The 11,911-nt window shown below is 49.2% G+C and overlaps 1 protein-coding gene across 1 annotated transcript; it reads right to left on the bottom strand.

Moving 5' to 3' along the window:
* Positions 1–3,529: 3,529 nt before the first annotated feature.
* Positions 3,530–6,052, bottom strand: PLD6 (phospholipase D family member 6). The gene is made up of 2 exons (XM_052658894.1): positions 5,635–6,052; positions 3,530–3,777 (listed from the first exon to the last, which is right to left on the bottom strand). Exons 1-2 carry the CDS (start codon positions 6,050–6,052, stop codon positions 3,530–3,532), a joined length of 666 nt encoding a protein of 221 aa, XP_052514854.1.
* Between the last annotated feature and the right edge of the window lie 5,859 nt (positions 6,053–11,911).

The raw sequence follows: 11,911 nt of genomic DNA, 5'->3' as shown, positions 1-11,911 counted from the left end.
AAGTTAAAAATTACCATGTGACCCAGTGATTCTACTTGTGGCCATATATTCAAAGCAAATGAAAACACTGATTAGGAAAGATATACGCCCCCCGATGTTCGCAGCACCACAATTTACAATAGCCAGAAACTGGAAGCAACCTAAATGCCCATCATAGATGAATGGATAAAGAAGTTCTGGTACATACATACAAAGGAATACTACTATTTAAAAAAAAAAAAAGAATGAGATAATGCCATTTGCAGAAACATGCATGGACGTGGAGGGTATCATGCCAAGCGAAGTCAGAGAAAGACAAATACTGTATGGTACCACACGTGGAATCTAAAAAATAAAAGAGACTAGTAAAAACAAAAAAGGGAGAGACTCGATATGCAGAACAAACTAGTGGTCATCAGCGGGGAGATGGGAGGGGGAGGGGAGACGAGAGTAGTGAATTAAGAGGTACAAACTTCAACATACAAAATGAGTGACAAGCATATTTAATACAACATATAGTCAGCATTTTATAACTCCAAATGGACTATAACCTTCAAATATTATGAATCACTGTTGTATGCCTAAAACTTACATAATATTGTACCTCATTATACCTCCATTTTAAAAACTAACTTTTAAAAAAGTCAAATAATAGCTTTTTGCTGGTGATGATGTGGAGAAAAAGGAATCCTTATACCTGCTGGTGGGAATATAAAATGGTTCACTTGCTTTGGAAAACCATCTGGCAATTTATAAAATGGTTAAATAGAGTTTTATGACCCAACAACTACATTCCTAGGTATATACTCAAAAGACTCAAGAACATGTCCACACAGACACTTGTATGTGAGTGTTTACAGCATTATATTTACAACAGACAAAAGGTACAGACAACCCCAGTGTCCACCAATTGACAAACAGGTAAACACAGTGTGATCTGTCCATACAGACTTATGATTCAGCTATAAAAAGAAGCAAAAAATTGCTGACACCTGGTTCAACATGGATGGCCCTCCAAAACACTACACTTAGGCAGAGGAGGGGCACACTGAGATCACACTGAGACCGCATGTTGCGGGATTCCATCATAGAAAACATCCACAGCGAGAAACCCACAGAAATGGGTTCCTTTCTGGAGTGAAGAAAATACTCTGAAAATTGATGGTACTGATGGCTGCACAACCGTTACTATAGTAAATAACAACCAAATAACTCTGTCAACATACTGACAACTAATAATCTGTCAATATACAAAAATACACTCAGCTGCGCACTTTTAAAATAGTGACTTTTATAGTATGTGAATCTCAATGAAGTGTTATTTTTAAAGCAGTCAGTTGCTTTAAAAACCAATTCAGGGGCTTCCCTGGGGGCCCAGTGGTAAAGAGGGCAACTAAACCTGTGCCCCAAAACTACTGAAGCCCGCACACCTGGAGCCCATGCCCCGCGATGAGAAGCCCGCACCCACAGGAAGAGGAACCCCTGCTCCACACAATTAAGGGAAGCCCTCGCAGCAACGAAGTCCTAGCACAGCCAAAAATGAATAGAAAAACTATTTTAAAAAAGCAGTTCAGCACAAGCAATGTAGCTGCATGGTTTCATTCCAACGTTCTCCTGAATCTGACAGGTACACGGAGACTGGCAGAGTCACATTACGACCAGGACGACTTCTTTTATCACGAAGTTCTCAAAAGCTTAAAACATCTTACGTGTAATGGTGCCAACATTCCACGTGTGCTGTTAGGCTGCATCCCTGTCCCATGGTTAAAATGACAAGCTTGAGCCCCAACTACAGGCTGAACGAGAGGCTGTGGGGCAGGGCTGGGAGGGCAGCAAGAGGGGGCCGCCTCTAGTTCTCTTAGGGAGTAACTGCCAAGCCTCCTGGGATTGACTACCTCCTATAAACGTCCTGTTCATGCCAGAATCTGGTGGACAAAGCATGTAGCTTCGGACACACACTATCCAAGTCCCTTCCCAGCCTCTTCCCCTCCGGTTACTGCCCCGAGGCATGTCAGCTTCACTTCCAGTGTCTCCTTAGCACGCCTGCGCAGCTCTGGACGCACTCTGGACAACTGCTGCCCAGGACAAAGCCCAAGACTCAGCCTGAACTGTCTTCTGCACCAAATGCACATCCACAGTTCAGCTCACCCGCCCTCACCAGGTGGAAGCCTGGGACCTCCCACAGCCTCAGCAGTGACCCCCACCAGCTCGTTGGGAGGACTGGACACGCTGGGCTCGGCCGAAGCCCTGCTGCGACCCAGCCGCCCCTCCTCTCGCCTCTCCTGTCAGCGCGGGGCTCTGGTCACCTCATGCAGTCGCCCACCCTCAGCAGGGACAGCCTCCACTCTGCAGGCTGATTTCAGTGCTCGCCTCCTTGGGCCCTCAGGACAGAATGCCTGTTACCTAAAATTTAGGTTAGGTTCAAACTCCTACCACAAAGACAACTATAATGAAAACAATATAAATCAAATTAAGTGAAATAAAACGTTACACGGGATGAAACCATCTCACAACTTTGTCAACAGCAGCCTTGATGGTGGGGTTGGTCTTGGGTGGTAGGTGCTTCTGGAAGCAAGCCCTGAGGACAGGGGGCTGGGGGCGCTGAGCCCCACGGGCCAGACAGCCACTGAGGAGCATGGCTGGGAATCAGCTCAGCTGCTCAGAAGACACCAAGCTCCCCCAAGTCTTCACTCCTCTGGGAGACAGTGGGGTCCCCCAGGAACACCCCCAGGTCTTCACTCCTCTCTGGGAGACTATCTTGCCCAATGGGTTCTAAATGGCTGGATGCTGTCCCCACCCCGCAAAGCCACTATTTGCATGAAAAGGCAGACACACACGCAACTGGACAGGAACGGTAGCAAGTTTATTCAGGGGGACCCAGCTCAGGGGAGAAGCACTGTCACCGTGAAGCCACATGACTTCCAACCCAAGAACCACGCTTTACAACTTCAGCTGAGTTCTGACTGGGTTTACCTGTCTGACATCCTAGGTCAAAGATAACTTTAAATCGAGAGAAACACTACGTTGGCGGGGGGTGGGGGGAACACTTCAAAGATGTCACATCTGAGCCAGAAATCAGGACAGCCCAGTGAGGCCACCCCGAGGACCCACCTTGCCTCAGGGATACTGAGCACGGCCTCAGGTGTCATGGTGAAGGTCAAGTCTACATAGACAATCAAACTCCCCTGAATGTAAGAACATCAAAAATTACAATCCTAACATGCGCAAACAGGAGCAGCTTCTGGACACTAGTCACCCAGGTTCTGAAGGCTGGATGTGGGGGAGGGCAAGGGAGCATGGGGGGGCGGGGCAAGGGAGTTTTGGGGGACCCGGGAGGCGTCAGAATCAGGAAAGGGACTCGGATCTGCTGCCTCTCCAACCCTGATGGAGGCACCCAGTCCGAAGCACCTCCCTTCCACTGCAGGACAGTCTCTGTCCTTGCTAAGCCCGCACTCTCTAAGCAAAGTCACTACTCAATGCAAGAAAGCCCCCTTTCCTCGCTGGAGCTCGGCAGGACTCCAGCCTGGGGGCCGCTGGCCTGGAGCCCGCCTCAGCGAGCCCTCTCCTTCTGAGGGAAGAAGGAGAACCTGGTGGGGTCGAACTCCTCCCAGATGCGCTCGAACTCCTCCAGGAAGAGCCGCACGTACTCCTCGTCCTCCACGATGAGCACGTTCTCCCTGTTGTTCTGGATGGCCTGCGTGGTCCAGTTGAGGGAGCCAGTGATCAGCACCCTCCTGTCCACGATGGCGAACTTGTGGTGCATATAGCCCAGGTCTTGGTCGTGCCGGACCTGGATCCCTGCGGAGAGTGAGACGCTGCTGCTGCTGCCCGGCAGCTCAGGGGCTCCGGCCACCCCGCATGGGCCCTCCCCAGCCCCTCCTCTCACTGTCCACCTCCCGAACTCTGGCTCCTTCTCCAGCGTGGATGTGCTCACAGGACTGACTGCTGCTTGTGTCCAGTGGCACAGGCACCGTCAGGTCTGGGTGGTGACAGCAGCTGAGCCAGGCAGGGGCCGGGCCCACCAGCCCCAGGAGAAGGCCTGGCCGGCAGCAGGGACAGGAGAGTTAGTTTCTCTGGAAACGCCTCCAGCCCTGACTGGGGGAGGCTCCCCACCCCCTCCAGTGTATATGACACACATCACCCTCCACTACTGGTTTCAAGACGAGCCAGCAGCGACTGAAGCAAAACCCATTTGATCTCGGGTTCATGTGCCCCTAAGGTCTCACTCGGGCCCAGAATCAGATCCCTCATGTAATCAGGACCTCGTGAAGTTGGGGGACCAGCCCGGGGGAACCTGCGCAGAAGACACCAGGCCCCAGACCTGAAGCCTCAGCTTTGGCCCCGTGACCACCCAGCTGACGCGGCCTCCCCTCCTGCTGAGGCTCAGGGCCCCTCGCGCACCTGCCTCAACATGTGCACCTCGGCCACAGGGTTGCCTGTCGCTCCTCGCACCACAAAACAGGCCCTCACACAGGTGACTCCTCAGAGCAGCTGTCTGCGCCCCACCCATGACCCTCCTGGGCACCTCCAGGGCTCCTGCTCTGCCAGACCTCCCTGCCATACAGTCCTGTTCTGCACTTGTGGACCTGGAACCTGGAACCTGTCCAGTCAAACACAAGGAGATGGCTGAGCAGTGAGACAAGAACGACCGCAGGGACGCCCTCAGAAGAGAGTCAAGGGTTAGCTGGAATCTGGTTGTGGGGTCCCTTCAAGGTTCTTGTCAAATCTGAGGTCCTACGATTCTCTACAAGAACACGGCTGTGCTGAAACAGCCAAGCTTCCCCAACAACAGAACCAACATAGGATTGCAAAGCTGCCAGGAAGAGCCCAAGTCAACGTCCTCAACACTGACATCGTCTCCATCCCGCCCTGCACAGACATGAGGACCACGGTAGCATGCACCCATGTTCCCACCCCAGGTGAGCGGAGAGCAGCCACGACAGTTCTCAAGGGCCCCACGTGCCTGGCACAGTGGCCACGAGAACGGGCAGGTCAAACGGTCGCTAATGCAAGAATGACCTTTGCAGGGGCCTCAGTGACCGAGGGAAGGGCAAGAGGTTCGGACTCCTAATCGTTCACGCGGGACACAGCATCACACGGGGGCAGGCAGAGGAGTTTCCAAGTAAGGCAGGTGTCAACTTAGAACATCCTCGCAATTACTCATACTCCCGGGTTCATCGTTCCCACTCCAGTGAGGGGCAGGTCCACCAGAGACCTGACTTCCCTGCCGTTTGGCAGCTGAAGAAACAAATTACCTGCTCACTAACTAACCATTCCAGCTCCACGTCTTACCTTATTTTAAATATTCATTTCAGATGCCCCAAAAGAAGATTCACTATTAAATTTAAGAGAAAACACCTTCTCCTCCGTTTGGTCCTTAAGCCGACGCTGCATCTCTGCACACCTGTGCCCTGAACAGACTTCTAGGTCCCTGAAAGGCTTTGCGTGCGGACCTGCTTCCAGCCTCGGCCCCTCTGGGGTTCATGCCCAGGTTTCGGGCTAAAGACTCTGCACAGAAGCTCCTTTATACACCCCGGACTTTCCCCAGACCCTGCAAGGCTGCCAAGGGACGCGAGTGTCTCCCCAGTCCTCCGACGCTGCCCCAAGCGCTCCGCAGTCCTGCCTCCACCTCCCGTGGCCCAGCGCCCGGCCTACCTGCCTTGCGGAGCAGGCCAATCTGCGAGCCGTTGAGGGCCATGTAGTCGCAGTCGGTGACCACGCGGACGCGCACCCCGCGCTGGTGCAGCAGCTGCACGGCGCGGCCCAGCTGCGGGCTGGAGAAGGCGAACAGGCAGAGCTCCAGACTGACGCGGGCGGCCAGCAGGGCGCTCAGCAGCCGGCTCAGTGAGCTCTCGCCGTGGGGCAGGCTACACGGGCAGCCCGAGGGTGTGGCACCCGGGGACCGCAGCAGGGCTTCTGTGCAGGTCACTTGCGATGGGAAAAACAGCACCTCGCGCCGTGGCCGCCGCCGCCGCCTGACCCACAGCCAGCGCAACACGGTGGGCAGTGTCTCCAAGGCCAGCGCGAGGCCAGCAGCCGCCACCGCAGCCACCTGCCAGCGTAACGGCCGCATGGCGTCTGCACGTACCTAGGCCCCACGTGCCACGTACGCTGGCCGCATCCTGCGCCTGCGTGCCTGCCACGCACGTACGCCAGCCACCCATTGCGCCTGCACGCCAGTAGGTCACGTGTACCCACCGCCAACTGCGCCTGCGTGAGGGCCAGGCAGCCAGCCGCCCATCGCAACCTTGCGCCGACTGCCCACGTGCTCCCGCCTGCTGCGCTATGCGCTCACTGCCAACTGCGCATGTCTGCGAGGGCACCGCCTCCCTCCCAGTGCGCCTGCGCCCCCAGCGTCCACCACCCACGTGCGTCTGCGTGCCCACCACCCGCCTCCCACATGCGTCTGCACAGTCAGCGCCATCGCCCACTGAGCCTGCGCACCTGGCCCTGAGGGGTGCAGGTGGCAGTGGCAAGGAACCCACACAGGTCCAAACTGGAACAATGCGAGGACCGCGTAAATAATGCAGAACTGGCTTGTACCCGAGGTGTAAATGTGCATCCTCTATGGTGGAGTGAATGAGCAAGGAAAGAGAGGAACTGCTCCGCCCGACAGAAGAATCCCTCGTGATCCGTGGATGCTTGTCCTGAGGGTGTTGCCCGGGGCTGGGGGTTGTGGGGGGCGCCCTCTGCGGAAAAAGGACAGCAACTCTCACACGCGGAAAATGGGCTGAAGGGCCCCGTCTGAGTGCCTGAGAGACTTGGCCGTCTTTCCCGAAGTTGTGACCGGGTCCAGTCAGAAGGAAAAACCCACAGGAAGCTCGGGTTAGAGGACTGCTTTCACTTCTCACGGGACGCTTGGCCAGTGTTGTTGAGGTCGGCCAAGGGCACAAAAGAAAGAGCCAGCTTGGACGCTGTCACGGGTCAGCACAGACTGGGGAGACCTCACACCTGTGTGCCCTGCACTGGATCCGGACACAGAAACATGACATTGGTAGGAAAAAGCTGGTGAAATCCAAATAAAGTCTAGAGTTTAGTTAATAATAATGTACCGATGTCAGTTTCTTCACGTTAAGGAATGAAAGTAAAGGAAGAGGCTAGGAGGAAGGGAAACTGAGTTGAGGGGTAAATGGAACTCTGTGCGATCTTCGAAACTCTTGGGGAAATCTAAAGTTATTCTGAATTAAAAGTTTATTTAAAATGTGAGGCACACACCTTCCATCTGGTGCAGCCCTCCCGCTGCATCCCACACAAACACATTCTACGCAAAGACTTGGACACAAATGTTCACAGCAGGCTTGCTTGTAATAAATCTGGAAACATAAATGTCCCTCAACAGATAAATGTTTCCATATCAATGCGACAGAATACTATTTAGCAATAAAAAGAAACCATTGATACACACTACTACAAAGAATGCCCATACCGCCACACAATTGCACTCATCACACACGCTAGTAAAGTAATGCTCAGAATTCTCCAAGCCAGGCTTCAGTAATATGTGAACCGTGAACTTCCAGATGTTCAAGCTGTTTTTAGAAAAGGCAGAGGAACCAGAGATCAAATTGCCAACATCCGCTGGATCATCGAAAAAGCAAGAGAGTTCCAGAAAAACATCTATTTCTGCTTTATTGACTATGCCAGTGCCTTTGACTATGTGGATCGCAATAAACTGTGGGAAATTCTGAAAGAGATGGGCATACCAGACCACCTGACCTGCCTCTTGAGAAACCTATATGCAGGTCAGGAAGCAGTAGTTAGAACTGGACATGGAACAACAGACTGGTTCCAACTAGGAAAAGAAGTATGTCAAGGCTGTGTATTGTCACCCTGCTTATTTAACTTCTATGCAGAGTACATCATGAGAAACGCTGGACTGGAAGAAACACAAGCTGGAATCAAGATTGCCGGGAGAAATATCAATAACCTCAGATATGCAGATGACACCACCCTTATGGCAGAAAGTGAAGAGGAACTAAAAAGCCTCTTGATGAAAGTGAAAGAGGAGAGTGAAAAAAGCTCAACATTCAGAAAACGAAGATCATGGCATCTGGTCCCATTACTTCATGGGAAATAGATGGGGAAACAGTGGAAACAGTGTCAGACTTTATTTTGAGGGGCTCCAAAATTACTGTAGATGGTGACTGCAGCCATGAAATTAAAAGATGCTTACTCCTTGGAAGGAAAGTTATGACCAACCTAGATAGCATATTCAAAAGCAGAGACATTACTTTGCCAACAAAGGTCCGTCTAGTCAAGGCTATGGTTTTTCCAGTAATCATGTATGGATGTGAGAGTTGGACTGTGAAGAAGGCTGAGCGCCGAAGAATTGATGCTTTTGAACTGTGGTGTTGGAGAAGACTCTTGAGAGTCCCTTGGACTGCAAGGAGATCCAACCAGTCCATTCTAAAGGAGATCAACCCTGGGAGTTCTTTGGAAGGACTGATGCTAAAGCTGAAACTCCAGTACTTTGGCCACCTCATGCGAAGAGTTGACTCATTGGAAAAGACTCTGATGCTGGGAGGGATTGGGGGCGGGAGGAGAAGGGGACGACAGAGGATGAGATTGCTGGATGGCATCCCTGACTCGATGGACATGAGTTTGAGTGATCTCCAGGAGTTGGTGATGGGCAGGGAGGCCTGGCGTGCTGCAATTCATGGGGCCGAAAGAGTCGGACACGACTGAGCGACTGAACTGACTGACTGACTACAACATGGATGGACTTCAATTATGCTGGGATTGGCTGTAGAAACCTACAGGTCTGCTGGCAAAAAATGGTGGACTCGGTTGTGAATGAACTATGAAAACACACAGCCTCACCAGCCCAAGCTTGCAGTCCATGTTGGGGCAAGCAGCAGATGAATTAGAAGTCTAACAGACACCCTGCGAGTGAGAGGACCGTGAAAGGGCCAAGTCATGGTCTCCACACAGCCCTGGCTGACTGGGCAGCAGCAGACAAGGGGGAATGACCCATGAAAGCACAGGGAGAAGTCAAAGCAACAGAGGCTTGAGAGTGTCCCAAACCCACAGACAGATCAGCAGGGTGTGAGGCCTGCAGCTCCAAGTATTTGGGTTAAACTAAAATCGCCAGTGACTCCCACATTTGAAAGACTCACAGGTGCCTGCTACAAACAGATGAAAATTAAAAGCTGAGCAGACACACCAGGGGCTGCTCATGGCACAGGAAGAGATGCTGGAGTTTAAGTCCAGCTAAGTTTCCAAAGGATAGCAACCTCAGAAAGACAAAATAAAATGCAGAGTTGCTGCACTCTTATTATCAAAAATGCCTGGTATTCAACCAGAGCTTACCAACATGCAAAGAAAAAGGAAAGTGTATCCCGTGTGCAGGAAAACAAGCCAATAGGAACTAATTCGAGTGGACTCCGAAGTTGAATTTAGTAGGAAGGGACTTCAAAACGACTCTTACAAACACCCTCAAAGAATTAAAGAAAAAGGAAAAATACCACAATGAGTAAACCAACTCCATAAATACAAAGTATTTACTAAAGTCTATGCAAACTGTCAGCATAGGTTTTTTAATCGTAACAAATGCATGTCTTGGGTCAGGGGTATATGGGAACTCTGTACCTTCCCCTCAATTTTGCTGTGAACTTAAAACTGCTCTAAAGAACTGTATTTTACAAAGTCTGTGCAAACCACATATCAGATGAGGATAATTTCCATAGTATATAAGGAATTCCTACAACTCAATAGCAAAAAAATTAAAAGAATAATTCAATTTAAAACTGTGCTAAAGACTTGAACAGACATTTCTCCTAAGACATGGCTGGCCAACAGGTATTTTAAAAGATGCCCGACATCACTAACCATCAGGGAAATGTAAATCAAAACCACAATGAGGTATCATCTCACACGTGCTAGGATGGCTGTTATCACGGAGGTGAAGAAATCAGAACCTGTGTACTCTGTTGGTGGGAGTACCTGCTACTCCCTCCACCAAATGGTGCACCTGCTATGGAAAACAGTATAGAGATTCCTCAAAAAATTAACATAGGACTACTGTATGATCCAGCAGTCTCACTTCTGGGTATTTATCCAAAAGAACTGAATTTGGGATCTCAAAGAGAAATTAGCACTCCAGTGTTTGGTGTGGCACCATTTACAATAGCCAAGATGTGGAAACAGCTTCAACATCGATCCACAGATGAATGGAGGGAGAAAGCAGGGTGATATCTCAGTGCTCTGGCTAGATCTCGCTGCCACGTTGGATGAAAGTGGTGACAGTATGCATCCTTGCCTTGTTCCTGATCTTGGAGGAAAGGCTTTCAGTCTTTCACTGTCGAGTATTAAGTTTCCTGCAGGTTTTTCACATACAGCTTTTATGTGAAAGGGAGTTTCCTTCTATTTCTATTTGGCGGAACTTTCTTTAAGTCACAAAAAGGTGCTTAATTTTCCACGTGCTTCTGCATCAATTGAGGTAACTGGGTTTCTTTTGTTGACAGGGCATATTACATTGATTGGTGGTTATATGTTGAACCATCCTTGCATTCCAGGAATAAATCCCACTTGGTCACGGTGTCTAGTTTTTGTGTTGGTTGTTTTTGTATATGCTGCTGAATTCTGTATTTTGTTGGGGATTTTTGCATCGATGTTTATAAGGGATATTGGTCTGTACTTTCCTTGTCTCTTTTTTGGCTTTGATATCAGGGTTATGCTGGCCTCATAGACTGAGCTGTGAAATGTCCCCTCTCCTTCAATTTTGGTTAAAGTTTGAGAAGCACTGGTATTAATTCTTTAACTGTTTGGTAGAATTCACCAGTGATGCAATCAGCTCCAGAGCTTTTCTTTACTGGATTTTTGATTACTGATTCAATCTCCTTACTAGTTATAGGTCTATTCAGATTTTCTATTTCCTCATGATTTAGTCTTGGCAAGTTTTCTGTTTTTCAGCATGTTTCAGGGTTATCTAATTTTTTAGCATACGATTGCTCATATTACTCCTTTATAATCCTTTTTATTTCCATAGAATAGGTATTAATGTCCCCACTTTCATTTCATTCAGTAACTTGATTTTTTTAAGTATATCTAGCTAAATGTCAATTTTGTTGATTTTTTTGAAGAACCAAATTTTAGTTTTCTTGATTTTTCTGTTTTATTCTGAATTCCATGCATGTATGTATGTATGTACTTAAATCCATGAGCTAGAATAAAGGGGGAAAAGGCATAAGGAAGAAAACAGATCCCTCTTATCATCTAGGTTTCACCTCTCCCTGCGGAGTGAGTGACCCTCCCTCACTCTCCACTGCAGTATTGCACTGCTCTGACTACTCTTTGTGTTGGCCTATTCACAGTAAATATTTTCACTTGTTTAAGCTATTTACTGTTCACTTTCCTCACAAGATGGACATTTCAAAAGAGGAGGGAACTGTATTTTTAGCCCCTAAAATAATGCCTTGCAAATAGTAAGCAGTAACGAGTGGTTTTCTGTCTTTGTATCAATTTCCATTTGTTCACACATTATTTTCTTGACTTTCTCCACATCTTCCTTAAGTTCTTTGAGCAGCTTTGTTTTGAGCAACTTTAACACAGATGTTTTAAAGTCTTTGCCTAATATGTCTGCCGTTAAATCTTTTTCATGGACAGACTCTGTTGAATTCAGTTTTCCTTTCAATGTGCTGTCCACACCTTCCTGTTTCTTTGTATGTCTTGATTTTGTCGTTGTTGAACACTGGACGTTTAAATCCCCCTTCCCAGGGGTTTACTGTTTTTTTGTTGTTGTCATTTTTAGTTTGTAGGCTCTTTACCAAGGAAGTGTAAACTTCAATTTTTCTCAGATTTTTTCGAGCCCTTCCCTGGAGTGCACAGTTACTTTTTCTCATTCGTGTAAATTGTTTATGAGTGTCCTACTCTTTAATGTCTTGCTCCTGAGAGGGGGAAAGAGGGCCCCAGCCCACCATCATTCCCTGACAGA

This window comes from Budorcas taxicolor, chromosome 19 (genome assembly GCF_023091745.1).
Source record: "Budorcas taxicolor isolate Tak-1 chromosome 19, Takin1.1, whole genome shotgun sequence".
NCBI classification, from domain to species: domain Eukaryota; kingdom Metazoa; phylum Chordata; class Mammalia; order Artiodactyla; family Bovidae; genus Budorcas; species Budorcas taxicolor.
Note: the sequence above shows the minus strand (reverse complement) of the source record. Positions and strands in the feature narration are given on the sequence as shown.

Coding starts and splice junctions, on each gene's coding strand:
- PLD6 (XM_052658894.1), bottom strand. CDS start 6,052: ATGCGGCCGTTACGCTGGCAGGTGGCTGCGGTGGCGGCTGCTGGCCTC. Junction 3,778..5,634: donor TGGCCTGCTCCGCAAGGCAG/GTAGGCCGGGCG, acceptor CACTCTCCGCAG/GGATCCAGGTCCGGCACGAC.